Genomic DNA, 19,634 nt, shown 5'->3' with positions numbered 1-19,634 from the left:
CAGCTTACACACTGGTGCCCACATACTGGGTAGAATAAAGCATGGTTTCTGATAGAATGGTAAGAAAGCTTTCAAAGCAAGGATATTGAGTGACTCTGATACATTTTTTCAAAACAAGTAAACCTATTCTTCTGCATTTAACTTGACAGTTAAACAGTGAGAGATCAAAACAGGATATAAGCTTTAAAGCAGTATATCAACTAATTACCCATTTAATTAATGACATAAGGAAGATAATAATAAATGTGAAATAATGAACCCATAACTTCCAAAACTACCAAAGAAACAAAAACATACTTTACAAGACTGCCCATTGTCTAAGCCAGACTGTATTCAGAACAAAACAAACATCCATGAAAAATACCCATCACAATTATAAAAAATAAACAAATGGCACAAAGAAATAGTTGATTGAAATGTGATGTTTAACAAGGAAATGAGAAAAATGAAAAAAATAAAGAGTAAAGTATATTTAAATAACAATAAATGCTTCATACCTGTAACTGAGCATGCTACAGTTAAATTCTATGTGATTATGTAAAGAAAACTAGCTAATGTGTGGATTTAAATATGTCTCCAAAGATTTCTGTTTAAGATAATGGCTCTTTCTTCTTTAGAAAAGATATATATGTATATATATTTGCATGTATGTTCATTCTTTAGGTATGTACAGGGCCCATGGAGGCTAGGAATGGATGTTAATCCCCATCAATTGGAGTTACAGATGGTTGTGAGCTGCTATATGGGTGTTACAAGAGCACAAAGTGCTCTTAACCACTGAAACACTTCTCTAGCACTGTTTCCTTAAAAATAAACCATTTAATACTGTTTTTGCAATAACATGTCACTATGAAGAACTTATAAATACTTGCATTAGCACATTCTGTCAAAATGTAGCAAACATTTTTGTGACTAAATGGGTTAAACGTTTAGAAATTTTTATGAAGTTATACATGGTGTTTGCTGATGATGATTTCCAGAAGTTTCACCTGATCCACTGAGCTTTTCCTCTCCATAGTTGAGGCAATCAGCAGCTAGCATATGGTACATAAGACAGAAAACGGAAGAGAGCTCAACTTCACAGGCAAGGCAGCTGGTAGATTTGACAGTTCTTTTCCAAATTACTCATCATGTTTTGAATTACTGCTAGGAAAAAAATGTGTTGCCCATCTCCAAAATAGATGTTCATTTTTATTTTTGTGCTGGAGAAAGACTTCCAATAAGAAAACAAACCAGATGGTTTCAGGAAAAGAGGTAGGTTCCCCACTGAGACAGTTTTCTCTTTGTCAGGTCTCGTGTCAGAAGAAATTTCCAAGTAAACAAATTAATACTTCACTGGTCATAGGATAGCTTTGGCCTCCCATGCATTTTTGCTTTTGCATATAAACAATGCCTTTTGAACAGAGTCAAAGTAAAGGAGGAAGACATGGTGAGTTCATTATCAAAGTGACGTTGATCTGGGTTTTAGTGCCAACTCAGAATAGAGCAAGCACACAGATAGACAGGATCTTTCTGAGATAACAGTAACATTACAGACGAGTAATTTCAATATGGAGAATGTGTTCCTAAAATGTATATGAAACTGATGGCTTTCAAATTACTTTCTACAGCAGAAATCCAATGGATTTTATATAGAATCTCAAACTACAATTAGTGCGTGTAATTCAACCTGTGACCTGTGTGGTGTAGTAAGCTTCTCTCTCTTGAACTCAATTGAATCTTCTAAGTTAGCACAAAATCTCATTATGAATTTTCAGTAGTTTCCAAGTTTGGCTTTTTGTACAGGACCCCATGCTTCATCTGAAGTAACAAAGTAACTGTAGTCTGGATGCTTCATTACTTCAGAATCTTACCTTGATTCATGCTTTTCTTTCAAAATGCAAGTATCCAGGAATACTTTTCTAGGCTACATATTTGCTGGAAAATATATTCTCCTATTTACATTAGAATTGGGAGCAATTTTCTCACCTCCTTACACTTTTCTTTTAGAATATTTTTTATCTTCAAAGTTGAAAATACATGTGTTTGACTCCACTAAAAAACTGAATAATAATGAGTTTTCAATGATGTGTTTAATTCGTTGTTTCAATTGGTGTGTTCTTCTAGCCTCATTATAGAAGTTTTAATGTCTTTATTTAATGAATTAAAGTCATTTTAAGAGCTAATGCAGGGGCACAGCAGTAATCTCATTGTCAGCCTTTTCTTGACTGACCCAATAAAAACTTATCTAACTTGCAATTTCCCAAGTTCACAGCAGTTGTCACGTTTGAAGTATAGTTTTTCGCACTTTTGAGCACTGTCACAAGTCATTCAAGACAGATTTATGAAATGACAGACTTTCTAGGATAAAGTATAATGTGTCAAAAAGCTATTCTTTATTTCTACTCCAATGGGAATTTAAGAAATTGTTTCAAACAAGGATAAATTTGGAAAGAACTTTTGAAACTCACTGCAGGTGACAGCTACATCTCAGAGCACCGATCACGCCATGTTGTTTTAACCAGTACTCTAATACATTTTGTAAATGTGTTAGGCATTATTAACAGTGTCATGTAATCTAAGAACTTGCTAAACAAGTCGAAAGTTCATAGTGTATGAGCATATGATTTCTAGCTACCAAAATCTGTATGTTGAAGCTGTTTACTTTCTGCTCACTTGAAATGTGCTTGTTATTGTGACAAAACCTGAAAGGTACTTTCTGCAGTTTTCCATTGATCAGTGCTCTCATCAAATCACACATTTTAACATTGACAATGACAACCATAGCTTTGCTCTCTAAAAAAATTGTAAAGTTGTTAGTACCTAATTATGGACTTCCAAAAGGTTATAATTTTGTTTTTCCAATGTTTTTTCTTAGCATTTATAATCTTTAAATTTATTATATGTAATTTATGCATACATATATTTACTGATACTTTTACAAGTTTAAATAATGTATATAGTTTTGATACATGAATAGGTCTGTCTACCTAGCTCAGAGTTGCTGAGACAGGAAATCTAATGAAATAGTCATTTACTGGAGTCTATGGAACAATCATTTTGTACACTGTCAATATTTATTGCTCTCATTGGTTTAATAAAGGGTTTACTGGAAAATAGCTAGGCACATAGAGGTTAGGTGGGACTTCTCAACAAAAAGAGAGTGTGGGATAGAAATAAAAGAGGAGGAGTTGCCAAGAGACTTGGAGAGAAATGAGATGATCATGTTGTGCTGAAAAAAAGGTTCTAAGACATAGCACACCACAGATAAGAAACATGGGTTAGTATAAGTTGTAAAAGCTAGCTAGTAACAAGCCTAAGCTATTGGATGAGCATTTGTAATTAATATTAAGTCTTTATGTCTATTTGGGGAGTAGGTTGGTGATACAGAGCTCTGGCTGCACAGAGAGCCTGCATCTACAACCAGGGTGTCAGTTCTAGAATAATAAGAAGAGACCATCAGTTCTAGAATGGTGTTAGAGCACATTGTCAGATCTAGAATGGAAAGAGAATAGATTCTCAGATCTAGAATGGGGTTAGAACAGAGCATTACTTCTAAAATGACCAGGTAACACAGTACCAGCTGTAGAACAGTTGTGTTGTAGAAAAGCAGCTCTTAGTTTACACCATTATATTCTTTCTCATTTTTTTCTTTTTTCGAATCCTCCTTATTTGTAATATAGTTATTACTAAAATGAATTATTGAATATTCAAGCAAGGAGAATTAAAATGATTACTATCCTCAGTTTTCAAACATCAATTCTGAAAAGTATGATTGGGTAAATTATTATGCTTTAAGAAAAAAATCACAATTTATATTTACATTAATTAAGTCTTAAGTATATTTCAAGATGTCACTATGCTAATCAATGAGTGTAGTAGAAACTAGGCCCACAAGATGATAGACACTAGAGGTTGACAGAAACATTTTATGTATTGTCCAATGATGCACTTAACCTCAGGTTATTTATGTAGATATCCTGCACTTAGTCAACACAGAGGACTAAGAATATTATTATATGAATACAAAAAAGAGTGCTTGTAAAATGCATATGAGAACCAAAGTTTTGTTAACTACATTTGTTATTGACATAGAACAGATTATATGATAAGAGTCTCTGTGTGTTTTAACCAAGGAGCGAAAATATGAGTTTGGAACAATTCAAGTCAAATGGTAACAATATCAGGTCAGTATATTAAGGAGGGTTTTGAAGCTAGATAGACAATTTATGAAATATGAATAAGTTATTAAAACACTTTGGGTATAGTTTTTTTAAGATGTACTGGAACCATTATTTTGTTCAGTCATTTATTCATTCATATATTCATCTCACACAATTTCCTTTATCAAAACATACACATAGGTAAGTTATTAATTTAATGAAATTTAGAAAGATTTCATTATTAAAATTTTCACAAATAATTAGCACTTAAATTTCTACAAGCGCATGCCATTCATTTTTGCCAAGCCAAAGCAATAATGAGATATTCAGCCACAAACACTTAAGTTTTCATGCCAAAGAACAGATATCTCCCAATTCTCCCATCTAAATGTTAAGAATCTACTAAAACGAAATATAGCAGATTCCTATTACATTTTGTCTATAGAGAAATGCAGATAAGCAGGCACAGGAAAATCTACCTAAAAAAACTAGGAGTCTTACTGGCCTAAAATGAAGCAGGTAAATAAGAAATAAACATCTTAATTTAATGCATAGACTTCTCTCTTGAGTAATATCAAACAAAGCCTATTATTGTGTACACAGAACAGAAAATGAAGTATTACACCATCATCCTTAGGAAAAGTTAGGGTTTACAACATTAACACTATCCTATTTTGTTTGAAAATTGACACCATCTCCTTGCTGTGTTGAGAAAGTAATTACTAAAATGGTTTACCAAAGCAAGTGTTTTAGCAGAGAGTTCCTTGAGAAGCATTTTAACATGGGTGAATAAATATATTTAATTCTGTCAAATGCTACTATGCATGAACTATGAAGCACTGTGCAAAGCCATGCCAAATGGATAGAAGGATGGCTACTTACCAACAGGGCGAACTGTAGACATTACAATGGTGTGGTGAGAACATAAAAAAGAAATGTAAAAAAAGAAAGAAAAGAAAATTATCAGAATGCATGATGTGTAATGTTACATTTACGTATGGACAGTAGAATGATTTCTGTTCTCATAATTCAATTATGAACAGGGTATCTAAGTCTGATACAACTGAAAGATATAGACATAATTCCATGGAAAAGTTATTTTTAACCATAGGACTGAGATCTTGAAGGGATAGCTTAGGTTTAGTTTTATCATGAGCACTTACTTCACTTATTATTTAAGTTAAATATGCTATCAAGTTAAAGAGCTGAATGTTACTCCAGATTCAAGAACAGACTGGTAAACCATGCAAGCCAATATTAGTCAACATCATGTCTGAAAAGTAAGGCCTCACTACCTGAACTAAATAGCAATTGGATTTCAAGTATGGCTTGTCAGAGCTATTTCAAGGAATATAGACATGCTCCTGATACAACTTTTCATCAAGCAATAATTTAGGCCCACTTTGCTTTCTGCCACAGAGACCGGTTATTTGTTACATGCAATAAATAGGTTGAAACATGCCTGCAGATCTCAACTCTAAAGCTCCTTAACCTCTGCTGAAACTATGCCTTCTTCTGGGATAGGTGATGAAAAAGAGACTTACATGTTGATTCATTCTCTTACCGAGCATAGATAGCTTCAAACTGATACTTCAGCAAATATATCATTTTTTATGATACCATGACTTTCATTTACTAAGATATATAGTACTAGGCTGACATTCTCTTAATGACTGAATTTTAAGATACATACATAAGATTAATATTTTCTTTAAAACTAATTTCAAACAAATATGGATGAACAAACATTTCATATAAAAATAATAAACATGCATTAGAAAATATGAACTTTCTTTATCCAGAAGAAGAAATCTATTTAGAAGAGCTAAATATATAAAACTGTACAATTAAAACACAAATTTCATTCCAGTAGGTTATTCAGCCATATCCCAGAATAAATAACCCTAGTAATAGCTCATTTCCTAGAATAAGGCATGAATAGATCTTCATAGTGTTGATTCCTTAGGTTTGATAAGATAGATACAACATGTGGAAGATGATTTATACTTATGCATTTAATCAACCCGTCCATTATAATGCTGGATTATGTAATCCCTAAAAATAATAGGATATTTAGATACATCTGAAAGGTAGTTGTCTTTTATGACTGTATTATTTATAATTAGAATAATAAAAACTATGATGATTATATTAATAATAGGAAAATAACAGGTTACTGTAATAAATATTTTATGGTATGTTTAGTGTAGAAAAGCATTGAGAAGTTGCCTAATGACTCATTTTTTCCTTTTTATAAAGGGATGGAATGAAAGGCCCAAGATTAATAGGGAAGTAAAGACATAAGATTAACATCATATACTCTTCCTTTATTTTCACTAATAATTTCTCTCAGTTCTGTCAGTTTCTAATAGAAAAAATCAATTTTGAAATTTGTGCTAATTTGACTACAACATAAAGATTCATTTTCACATATACTCCCCCAAGAAATATTAAATATTCTAAGGAAAATAAAAGAAACTATACTGAGGGATCATGTTTAAATAGATAATACATTTGCCATTCACTTTATACTAATTTCAAATTTTTTTACTATCCGGCCATGGAACACAATACTTCCAATAAAATCCTTTTTATACAAAGTGAATTAAGGAACATGGAAATGAAGAAAAGTGCTTGTATAAATGAGACTGCTGTTTAGATATCTCTTTTAAGAACCATTTTACAAATTACTTACTATGTTTTTTGATTTGACTATTACAGATTCAAGTTCTTCTACTAATTATTTTTATTTTTAATTTTGCTTGCCAAGGCAGATAATGAATCTACATGATTGCAAGCTTCCTTTGATAACCTTTTTTGTTGCCATGTTTTTTAATTAAAAAATAAACAAACAAAAAAATACACCAGAGACTTTGCTTTCAAGTATTGATTATAAAACTCCTTAAAGTATCCCCATTGAGATAGCATTCATATAATTATACAATTTCTGTATAAATATTACAATATAACTGCATGTTTCATAGCAACATTTCATTCTGAAAGTCAGCAGGTGGATGTTTTCAAAATCAGGAAATTAAACTCAATTCTGTTCAAGAATTAAATGGACTAAAATAGACATGGCCTCTTGGGTCAGTTGACCTTGTTCTAATAAAATAACCAAGAGAAAGGCTGAGCATTTCATTTATGTGCATAATGAAGTATACACAGAAAATAAAAGCCATAAATTTACCCCCATTAACCTTGCAATGCGAACTATCACAACTGCATATCTTAATGGTAAAACATGTTTTCAATAATAATTTACTGCACATTACATTGTTCTACTGAGGTTTAGTAACATTTAACCCTTATTGTAAAGTTGCAATTTTAGATAAATGAGAAATTTGTAACATGGGGGGCATAAGCACTCCAATTCATCTACACACTACAAATCAGATAATAAACCATTTAAGGTTTGCTGATCTTTAAATATATATTTAATAATATACGTATTATTAAAAACAATGTTTGTACCAGGTTTGTAGGTTTGCTTCCAATAAAATGCTAAACCTGAAACTTTCAACAAATTATGAAAACAATTCACTGAGAAAGGTCTCAATGCAAACAGAACACTCCAAGTCTCCTTGGCCCAATTACTCAAGAGTAAAAACAAATCTATTTTCTCTACAAACAAACAGCTCCTCGCATGTTCTTAACATTTGTTTAGTCAGCAAATAGTTTTTGAATGGAATACTTTGGGAGTTTGGTTATAAATTTTTGCCTCATTCATTTCAATCCCCCCAACATACCTTAGAGATAATTTGATTTAGCTAACTGATTTTTCATAGTGGCTTAGCTGTATAAGAATAAATCCTCTGCATATATGCTATGTTGTTACCTTGGTGTACTGGGGGGACTCCTGACAGTGGGAGTGGGGGGTGCCTCTGACTCCTTTGGCTGCTCTTGGGAGCCTTTTCCTCCTACTGCATTGCTTACACCAGACTTGATGTGGGGTTTTGTGCCTGGTTTGTATCATGTTGTACCTTGTTTGGTTGATATCCCTGGGAGGCCTGCTCTATTCTGGGAGACGTTAGGGAGGAAGTGAATCTAGGGAAAAGGGGAGGTGTTTGGGAGATGGGAACAGGGAAGAAAAAAAATAAATGAATCTAAAATAATCCTTGGAGTATATAGGTGAGAAGACACAGTTTTGTTAGCATGAGTTGCTATATTTTTATCATATAAAATCAATAAATATATTTGGTTCATAAATAATGAAGAATGACACTGCTGATAAGCAAATGCCATCAGCCCTCTCTTGATTGTTTTGATCTATGTTTATACTAAAATGAACATAAGAGAAAACCAGATAAAAGATCCAGCTGAAGATCTCTGACTTATTTCCTTCAACTTCAAATTCCTCCAAACCCTTTTCCTAATTTATAAAAACGTGGGAAAGCAAAGCTGTGCAAGGTTAAAAGGTGAGGTGCAACTGGGCTGGGCAGAATGTTCATGCTATTTAAGAAATACGTTTTGACTAGATGAATCACTTGAAGTCAGATTACCCAAGGTCTGAGTGAAGGTACATAAAGATTTGCCAATATCAAAGACTCCCAAAGATAAAGATCTTTAGCTTATTGTGACTTTGTCTGTCAGTGTGTGCTAACTAAAATTGGAAAGAGCATTGTACTTCAGGAGATTCAGAAAGAGGAGTCCCATAAAAAGGTAACCCACCCCTATTGCTTTGTGGTAGACCATGCCCAGGACTAATTTTAGAGGGATTTTCTTGCTATAAAGAAGAACAAATACCAGGCACAGTCAAATGTACTACTAGAAAAGAATCAGAACTAGAAGAATCCTGAAGACTGGATTATACCAGGTGCAGCCTCCCCAATTTGGGCTCATTCTCATTCATCATTAGCCCATAATGCATATAATTCTATAAATATTTTTACCTAAATGACAAGGCTGCAGCATTGCCCTCTGTTAAAAGAAAGTAAGTGCTTGCTCTGATTCCCCTGTCAATCAGCAGTAGGACCCTAGACAATTCCCTGTTCTATGTGTTCTGTCAGTTAAATGCACAGTCAGCACCAGGTAAAGGTTTATATGTTGCCAGTTAATAGATCCTCATAACACATCTTTAGAGACAAATGTGATATTTTTTAAAATCTTGTTAAAAAATTGAAAACAGAGATCATAGATAGCTTGATATTTAAAAATGCCATGATCTACAACCAAATGTGACTACAGAAAAAGAAATAGCAATAATTGTTGATCCTAGCAAAATGAAAGTTACTCTCATGTGAAAACGTACAGAGATCCTTAACCCTGCTATGCAGGGAGATGAAGCTCATAGAGTCTCCTGAGGAGCCACTGGTGTCAATATCACCTGCAGAAGAGTGAATATAGGAGCATCAAACTGAGAAGGAAGTGCTTAAAATTTCCCCAGCAACCATGAGTCTGAAGTGAATATAAGCTGAGAAGATGTAGCTTGAAAATGGGCACATGCAAATGTTATTTGTACTTAGATCCTTTGTATTCCCAAATTCAAACTGACATGGGAAGAGAATAAGTCAGTCTCCCAACAGCAATTTAGCAGCCATCCCCAAATAAGAAGGAGAATCAGTTCTGTCCCAATTCTAAAGCCGCTGTTAGCATTTCTATCTGGTTGTGTGTCCATCGTCTGTGAGCAAGGGTGCACATTCATTGCTTTTCAGAAGTGCTGGACCATTTAGCAGACTGAACTGGCTACTGTCTGAATTAGTTTATCATTTTACTAAATGAGATTAAACTGAGCTCTAGCTCAGAGCTGGTCAACACATTTGGAAATAAAATTCTTTTATGTATTCTGTAAAAAGAAAAGAAAGAAAGAAGACGGAAGGAAGGAAAGACAGAAAAAATAATCAATTTAAGTGATCATTTCAAATCAATTAATGAATTGAAAGGCAAAAACACCTGAGTGTTTATTATACTAAAACACCATAATATTTTCCTTTACTCTGAAGCAGTCTTACTATATACACCAGCCTAGCTTCCCATTTGTGATCCCTCTGTGGCTGCTTCTTGTGTGTTAGGGTAACAGGTATGGACTACCATGCCCAGAAGCTCCTACTAAATTTTGAGCAGGCAGGAACTTACCAATTGAACAAAATATTAGGCTTCTGTTTCAATTTTCTTTGATGCTTTAAGTCTCTTACCTCGGACAGTGAGGGTAGCTGAAGCTTCCACTTTCCCCACCCGGTTCTCAGCAATACACGTATAGGTACCTTCATCTGTACTCATGGCCCTTTTAATTCTCAGGGTATAGTCATCTTTGATATCGTACCTGTGTAGAATAAGAACCTGCATTATTAAATAACATCCTTCATATAGCTATTGCATATAGATAGTAATCCTAATTTATCTCTTTTTATATTGCATTTTAAACACACAAACACAAATTATACTCATTTAGACTAAAATTACTAAAAATGTTCATTGATTTTATAACTGATCACTAGTTGCTTGTCACTTACCCATTCATTTTACATTGTGCAATTGTTTATATACTTGGAAACTATCAAAAACAGACTTTCTAATTTTTCCTATCCTTGGTGATTGTCCACTAATAAGGGAAATAATATATATATATTTGCTTTGGATAACTTGTGTTTTCTTATTTTGTAAGTTAATCACACTGTATTTAATATGATTAATTTTAGGCATTATAAATACAAGAACTTAAAATGTTTTTAATACTTGCCTTCAGATTTAAGAAATTGACAAAATCAATATTGACTAACAGAAGAAATAAGAGAAGTGTTTTTGTTTGTTTTTTTTCCAACCCACTATATAAACACCTGAAATGGACTTGGAAGCAATTTTTTGGAAATATATAGCTCAAGCTCTATCTTAATGATTCACTTGTGAAATTCAGAAAATAGCAGATTCTTTCAAAATATACAACATGCAACATTAACATATTTTGCCAGAGTGGGGGGTAGATAGCAATTGGACTATATTCCTATAAAATTCCAAGTTTGAATTTAGACAAACAAGAAACTAATGTAATGCCATCAGATTTCTACTCTTAAGACCTTTCTTCTCAATTTTCACTAATGTTTTTTATACATCATTTTTCTTGTAGCTCAGGATACCTAAGTTATTTTTTCTCATGTTTCACATGTTTCTAAAAAATTGGTTTAGTTGATTCTACATGTTGGATATTTGTTGTGACAATCTGTTTTTTTTCTTTACCAATTGATACATATTTCTATCCTTGATCTCTCTCTCTCTTTCTCTTTGTTTTTGTTTGTTTGATTGATTCCTTTTTCACAGGCTTTCTTGTAGCCAACACTCTCAAACTCACTATGTCTTTGAGAGTTACTGGACCCCCGATCATTCTGCTTGAGCTTCTTAACTGTCAAATGACCCCCACACCCTGTTGGCTCAAAAGACACTACAATTAGTTATGTTCTATGTCGAATATGAGTTTTAAAGCCAACAACAACAAAAACAAATAAAAATAAAAACAAAAAAATCTCATCTCTACTAGTGACAGTTTTACTTTATATACAGAAGCATGATAAAAAGGAATGTCTGTCTAGCAGTCATGCTAGTGGCTTAGATCTTGCAAGCTTCTTTCTTTTTAGTCATGGAACTGACTTCTTGATAACATATTTACCTTGAATTTCTGTCTATTTACCATGAGTTAAGACTTAAGAAAGCCTATTCATTTTTTTGAAAACTTCCATAACTGCACCAAAAAGAAATATAACTACTCCCATCTTGAAATTCAGACATATGTTAATGATAGAAATACTTAGGGTTTTAGAGTTTTCATTAGTGTCTTTTTCCAAGATGGGGGACTTCTTGTCTGTTTCACCAAATGCTCTCATCATACTTAGTCGCAGAACTTCTAAAATGTATGCAAATCACTTAAAGCACAACTTAAGGAATGCACTGGTCAACTTTTAACAACAGTGTCAATCTGTATTTCTAATGATGGACAAAGTATTCAAATTCTTTGGGTATGAATTAGTCCATTAACAAAATTGTTCTAATAACAATGTCTGTTCCAACAGAATGAGTGCCAACTATAGGTGTAAGACATGTAAAAACAGCATAACCAAGGAAATAATAATTCATGATAGCTATTTATTATACATACAAGGAACTCAAGATATGTACAGTTAATGCCTTGTTTCCTATTAATGTGAATACTATGTAAGTGTGAATGGTTTCAAGGCTGGTAGTTTCCCATGTTTATCTATAAAATGGCTTATATTTGCAGCTTATTCTAAGCTAAAAAAACTGAAAAAGAATAGCAATATAGAGGAAGACTTGCTGATTAGATTACTGTATAACAATATTAAAAATTAATGTGTAAAAACAGATAACTATAATCTCAAAAGTATCCTGCTACACCAATGAGCAGAACCAAACACCTAAGATAATTGCAGGAAAAATTAGTTACGCTTTCTGTTCAGCATTTACTTTATGTAGGCAACAATATGAAGGGTTTATTTGAACTCAAAATTTCAGTTTGCAGTCCCTTGCCATCACAGGAAGGCAGTCACAGAGGCAGCAGGACAGAGAACTCATCACTTACACCCTTAGTCAGAAGAGATCGAGAGCAGTCAATGTATGCATGCCCGTGGTAAGTTCGCCAGTTCTTTGCATTCATGCCAAGTGTGGAGATTGGACGGTTCTACCCAATTTAGTTATTGTAAAATCAAACAATCCCCACTAACAGGTCCACAGGCCTACCGGATGAAGACAGTCCTTCATTGAGACTCTCTTCCAACACGATCCTCGATTGTGTAGGTGACAATAAAACCTAACTGTCATACTTCCATTTAAGTGCTTTGTGGTGTAAATGTGTTTCCACATGTGACAACATGACGATAAACAACCTATAGAGAATGGCTATTTCCTGCTGCAATTTAAAATACAAAGCTGATTATAGCTGATTATGCTGTTGTCTGAGTATAAAAAAGAAACTGAGTCACGACAACTATAGTTCTTTCTTATACTAGAGAGAGCCCCTCTTTCTGTTTGATATCTTTGATGTTTCTTACACATATGTATCAGGTAATGTATGTTGATTACTCTGTGAGAGTTTCAGAATCCCTCAAAACTAACAGTATCCATACTTTTTAACAATCATAAATATAGGGACTATATTTATCAATATACACATAAGTTATTACATTTCTCTTATCAGAGATACTTCAATTTGTAACTGTGGTTACTTGGTCTAGAATATACTATAAATGAGTAGAGTATTCTTCGATAAAAAGACTGATAGGCATAGTGAAATTTTATACACATGTGATATATCATAGCACTGCCTATTTCAATTAAAAACAGAAAAGGAAAAGGATGAAAAATACTTCCGATGAGGCTGTTTTACTACAAATGAGATTATTTTCATTGTGAAAACTGCCTGGCTTGGGCTTCTGTGAAGGAAGCCATGGTTGGCAGGTTTGATTAATGACAGTTGTGCTATCCTGGGCTGTCAGGTGCTACCATAGATGTACCTTATTTCTTTTGATATGAACCACTGCTGAAAAATACAACCCCATCAGATTTGGCCCCTGGACAACATGTGCTATCATCACTGCACCGTGAATTCAGATTGATTGGTGACCAGCTGTGACAATGCAGGCACAGAAGCTCTGTCTTACTGCATTGTTTTTACCCCAAAGGGAAGGGGAATAAAAAAAGGGAAAGGAAATTTAATTGTGTCAAAACCATAGCCATCTGTTCAACTAAACAATAAACAAAACAAAGTGAATTTACTTTAATAGTTGAAACAACAGTTTGCGTAGAAGATACTGTCCATGTGTTTTGATATTTGATGACTAATACTAAAAATGTCTCAAAAGAGAAATATTAATACTGATTACTTTAGGAAACAAAATATTCCATTCTAAATATCATTTCCCATTTTACATAAGGTAATTTATTTTATTTCTTTATGTAGACCTACTATCATAGATTGCAAACCTGGTATCATACAGTATAGGAAAAAAATTTCTATAAATTAAAATCTCAGGCAATACTTGAAAATTTTGTAGCATTACCAATTTTCTCAGTTCTTATTGTGTGATGCACATTGGACCTGTGTCATAGAAAGTTAGCAGTTTTCTAACTCTTCTGATTATTACAATAGGTGCTCCGTCTTTGACAGTAGGTATAGATTTGGAGAGGACCAATAAAAGAAATATAAAGCAAATTTTGGAGATAATCTGGAGTTTTCCAATGTTGAAAGTCTATGTCTCTTCTCACCTTGTTTGGTTTGTGTAAGAATCACTTCCATAAAGCTTCCTGAGTGACAATTCTCATCAAAATACCGGTTTTAATTGAAGAAAACTTATTTCTTCAACCTATTTCCCTTTTAAAAAAATCACTCACAACTTAGTAAAATATTTCTGGCTGAACTTCCAGGGCAAGTATTTGTATTAACACTCAAAATTTTAGTATGCATCTGAATTACTAAAAGTTAAAATAGCCAGTCATAAAACTATACATTACTATAGTTATGTATATTATGCATATTACGAATTATGAATCACTATGAACTATGAATTATTATGAGCCAGGAATTATTCAATCTCTATGAAAGTAAATATTAATTTTAAAGTCTGATGTTTTCAATTATGTGTAAGTTTCTGTTTCCATAAGTGGGTATGTATATGTGATTATCATGTCCAAGGAGACCAGAGGCATCTGATCCTCATGGAGTTGGAGTTAAAGGCTATTGTAAGCCACCCAAGTTGGATGTTGAAAACCAAACTCTGGTTCTCTGCAACAACATTATGTGACTATCTCCAGACCTTTTATTTTCTTTCTTTTTTAAATTAAGAAAATTTGAAAGTTTTCTCATATATATATATGTATATATATACATACACACACATATACATACATACATACATATATTTCCCGTGAATCCAAAGAGCTAAAATAGCTTTATGTATGTATTTTGGAGTGTTTAAGAAAAGACCTCAATAATAGGTCTCTCACATCCAGTGATATCTCACTATGGACCTTTATATAGTTTTAAACTATCCAATGGCCTAATGGTCTACTGCCATGCTTTCAACACAAGGATATTTTTATTATATAAGTATCTTATTAATCTTATGAACCCAATAATTGATTTGTAGGACAAAATAAGAAACATGTCTTTGAACAGTGTATATGCCATAGGAAAGGAAAACAACCATTAAAAATAGGTGACATGGCTGGAGAAATAGACTGGGAAAATACTTCTCTAGTACATCCAAAGACTAGAGTTTGGTCTCCCATCAACATTGCCCTTTTTTTCTTCTAAGAAAACAAATCAAAGAGGATACAAGAAAATGGAAAGATCTCCCATGATCTTGGATTGGTAGGATCAACATAATAAAAATGGCAATCTTGCCAAAAGCAGTCTACAGATTCAATGCAATCCCTATCAAAATTCCGGCACAATTCTTCACAGACCTGGAAAGAACATTAATCAACTTTATATGGAAAAACAAAAGGCCCAGGATAGCCAAAACAACCCTATACAATAAAGGAACTACAGGAGGCATCACCATACCTGACTTCAAGCTCTATTATAGAGCTATAGTCCTGAAAACAGCTTTGTATTGGCACAAAAATAGGCAGGTTGACCAATGGAACCGAAATGAAAACCCTGATTTTAACCCACACACCTATGAACATTTGATTTTTGACAAAGAAGCTAAAACTATACAATGGAAAAAAGAAAGCATCTTCAACAAATGGTGCTGGAATAACTGAGTACTGGTATGCAGAAGACTGCAGATAGATCCATGTTTATCGCCTTGTACAAAACTTAAGTCCAAATGGATCAAAGATCTCAATATAAATCCAGCCACACTGAAACTTTTAGAAGAGAAAATGGGAGATACTCTTCAATGAGTTGGTACAGGAGACCACTTCCTGAACATAACAGCAGTGGCACAGACACTGAGATCGACAATTAACAAATGGGACCTCATGAAACTAAAAAGCTTCTGTAAGGCAAAGGACATAGTCAACAAGACAAAAAGGCAGTCTACAGAATGGGAAAAGATATTCACCACCCCACATCTGACAGAGGGCTAATCTCCAAAATATACAAAGAATTCAAAAAGCAAGTCTCCAAAACACCAAAGGATCCAATTAAAAGATGGGGTACAGAACTAAACAGAGAATTCTCAATAGAATTCTCAATAGAGGGGGCTAATATGGTCAAGAGATATTTAAGAAAGTGTTCAACATCCTTAGCCATCAGGGAAATGCAAATCAAAACAATTTTGAGATACCATCTTACTCCTGTCAGAATGGCTAAAATCAAAAACATGGAAGACAATTTATGCTGGAGAAGATGTGGAGAGAGGGGAACACTCCTCCACTACTGGTGGGAGTCCCAACTCGTATAGCCACTTTGGAAATCAGTATGGAGATTCCTCAGGAAAATGGGAATCAATCTACCACAAGATCCAGCAATTCCACTCTTAGGCATATATCCAAAAGAGGCAAATTCATACAACAAGGGCATCTGCTCCACTATGTTCATAGCAGCATTATTTGTAATAGCCAAAACCTGGAAGCAACCTAGATGCCCCTCAACTGAACAGTGGATAGAGAAAATGAGGTACATTTACACAATGGAGTATTACTCAGCAGAAAAAAATCAATGGAGTCCTGAAATCCGCAGGTAAATGGATAGCACTGGAAGAAACCATCCTGAGTGAGGTAACTCAATCACAAAAAGACAAACACGGTATGTACTCACTCATATATGGATTTTAAACATGGATCAGGAGAATGCCAGTATGCACTTCCACTGACAGAGTCTGGGAAACAGGAAAGAACCTAAAAGGCACTTTCAATTTTCTATTGGATATTAAATCTGTCTTCCCTACTTTTAAGTATTCAAAATTAAATCCCTGGGTGTCCTGTCACATGAGTAAGTTGAATGTTTGATGACATATTGAAACAGTTTGGGGGTATGTATGGATTTTAAACATGAATCAGGAGAGTGCCAGTCTGCACTTCCACTGACAGAGAGTCTGGGAAACAGGAAAGAACATAAAAGATATGCATGGTACCCAAGAGAAGAGAAATGAGGCAAGATCCTCTGAACAGATGGAGAACAGGGCCAGGTGTGTGGGGGAGAAGGGGAGCTGGGAAATAGAGAGGGGGTAGAAGAGGAAGAGAGAGTAGGTCATGGGGGAACAGGAAGGTTGACTGGGGGAGGTTAGGATAGGGGGTAGAGGGACTCATATGTTAGAAGACAGATCAGGCACCATTGTGACCTCTAGTGATCTAAAGGGATAACACCAATTGGCAAGCTAAGCAATAGTGTAGAGACCATCTCGAATGCCCATTCCTGATAATGAACTTGATGTCTATAACCATCCTAGAGCCTTCATCCAGTGACTGATGGAAGCAGAGGCAAACACCCACAGTTAAACACTGAGCTGAACCCAAGGAACCCAGCGGCAGAGAGAGAGGAGCGATGAGCAAATTGGCAAATAATGGGCTGGCAAAACCAGCAGAGACAGCTGATCCAAACACGGGAGAGCTCTTGGACCCCAGACCGACAGCTGGGAGTCCAGCATGCGACTGATCCAGACCCCCTGAATGTGAGAGTCAGTGAGGAGGCCTGGGCAACCAATGGGGTCCTGAGCAGTGGATCAGTGTTTATCCCTCGAATACTAACAGACATCGTGTGTCCATAACACAAAGAGGGATGCTCTCTCAGCCTGGACTCTTAGGGGAGTGCCTGGACCCTATCTTGAGTGAAATGACAGACTCTAGATATCCCCTATGTGGAAGGAACTGGCAATTGTGTGGGAGGATGGGGGCATGGTGGGGGGGGTGCGGGCGGAGGGGCAAGAGAGGGAACTGGGATTGACATGTAAAACTAGCTATTTAAAATTAAAATAAAAAGTAAAAAAAAAGAGCTAGTTAGAAACAAGCCTAAGCTAAGGCTGAGCTTTCATAATTAATTATAAGTCTCCAAGTCATTATTTGTGAGCTGGAGGTCCAAAGGAAAGCCTAGCTATAGAGTTTCTCTAAATAGCCCTGGCTGTCCGAGAATCACTGTGGAGATCAGACTGACCTCCAACACAGAGATCTGACTGCCTCTGGCTCCTGAGTGTTGTGATTTAGCATGCACTACCATCTCCCGACAGGACATTTTACTTTATGTGTATATATGTGTTTATTAGGATGTGTACATATGTGAGTGCTCACAGAGACCAGAAGAGAGTGTCCCATCCCTTAGAGAGGGAGTTTGTAAGTCACCTGCTGTGGGTGCTGGGGACCCAACTCAGATCCTCTCCAATAACAGTACTGTTGAGCCATTTCTCCAGAACAGAATTTAGTTTTCTCAAGTTAAAAAGGGTTTTCAAGGTGAGTGGTGGAGACAACCCCACACATGGCAATGATAATCAATACCACTGAGCTGTGTATTTAAAGAGAGCTAAGATGGGAAATGTTATGTTACATGCTTTCTATGTCAATAAAAATCGATTGTCTCTATATATTAGCACCAAGCTAATATGAAATACCAAGGGGAAAATCTGACAAGATGTAAGATCAACACATTGAGAATTACAAAGTATTGCTGAGAGAACCCAAGAGCTAAAGAAATCCGTGCAGAGTCATAGGCTAGAAGACTGATCTTTCTGGGTGGTGATTCTTCCAAACGGATATGTGTGTTCAATGCAACCCCAGTCAAAATCCCTTCCAATTTCAGACATAAAAAGCCTAAATACCCAACCACCCACTTATTCCAACCCATCCCGTCTGTCTGTCTGTCTGTCTGTCTGTGCTTCCTACTCACTCATCTATCCACCTACTATCTATTCAATCATTCAGCTATCTATCCATCATCCACCCACCAATCATCCATTTATTCATACACCAATCCACCCATTCATACTTTTTATATGTTTTTATTTAAATTAGAAATGTGAATGTTTCACATGTCAGTCCCACACCCATTCATACTTTATACCCCTTACATCAACCCAGAAGCAAAGCTATTGGGTACATGAAATGTTAATCTAATTAAAAAATCATGAGTCAAATATGTAGTAAAAAATCTAGAGGATCAGAGACCTTGGAGCAGCCACCAGTTGCTTCCTACATCTTCAGTTCCTCCATCCAAAAAGGCCGAGATCCTCACTCAACCCTTCCTTACCACTTTCTGTGTCCTCCCTCAACAGTCCTCCAAACCTCTATGGTTAGCTAGTGGCTAGCTCCACTCTCTGATTCCAAGCAACCTTTATTTGTCAGAACACAATCAAAATAACACACATTTCCCCCTTGTCTAAATAAAAAGTTAAGATTTTAACTAACATAGTAAAACTATATACAATAAGTACAGTAACTATATACAAATATATACAGTCAAAAATTACATTAACAATGTCTAGTACATTTGCATTTGACAAATTCAGAGAAAACACTCCATTATCCATACTATCTTGGTGATTCCAAAGTATTGTACCTAATTCACTTTCTATCCTAACTTACATTACCCATCTAAAACTATCTTTTTAT

At 34.8% G+C, this 19,634-nt stretch overlaps 1 protein-coding gene across 12 annotated transcripts in view; it reads right to left on the bottom strand.

The window, feature by feature from the left end:
• The window catches only part of Robo2 (roundabout guidance receptor 2), a 1,424,536-nt gene that overhangs the window by 100,466 nt on the left and 1,304,436 nt on the right, over positions 1-19,634 (bottom strand). For all 12 annotated transcript variants that reach the window (XM_040750574.1, XM_040750576.1, XM_040750575.1 and 9 more), the window contains 2 exons: positions 10,277-10,404; positions 5,025-5,036 (listed from right to left, as the gene is read on the bottom strand). In XM_040750574.1, the coding sequence (XP_040606508.1) occupies positions 5,025-5,036; positions 10,277-10,404 (140 nt within the window). The remainder of the gene's footprint in view (positions 1-5,024; positions 5,037-10,276; positions 10,405-19,634) is intronic.

Source organism: Mesocricetus auratus, unplaced genomic scaffold (assembly GCF_017639785.1).
Source record: "Mesocricetus auratus isolate SY011 unplaced genomic scaffold, BCM_Maur_2.0 Super-Scaffold_100008, whole genome shotgun sequence".
Taxonomy (NCBI): domain Eukaryota; kingdom Metazoa; phylum Chordata; class Mammalia; order Rodentia; family Cricetidae; genus Mesocricetus; species Mesocricetus auratus.
Note: the sequence above shows the minus strand (reverse complement) of the source record. Positions and strands in the feature narration are given on the sequence as shown.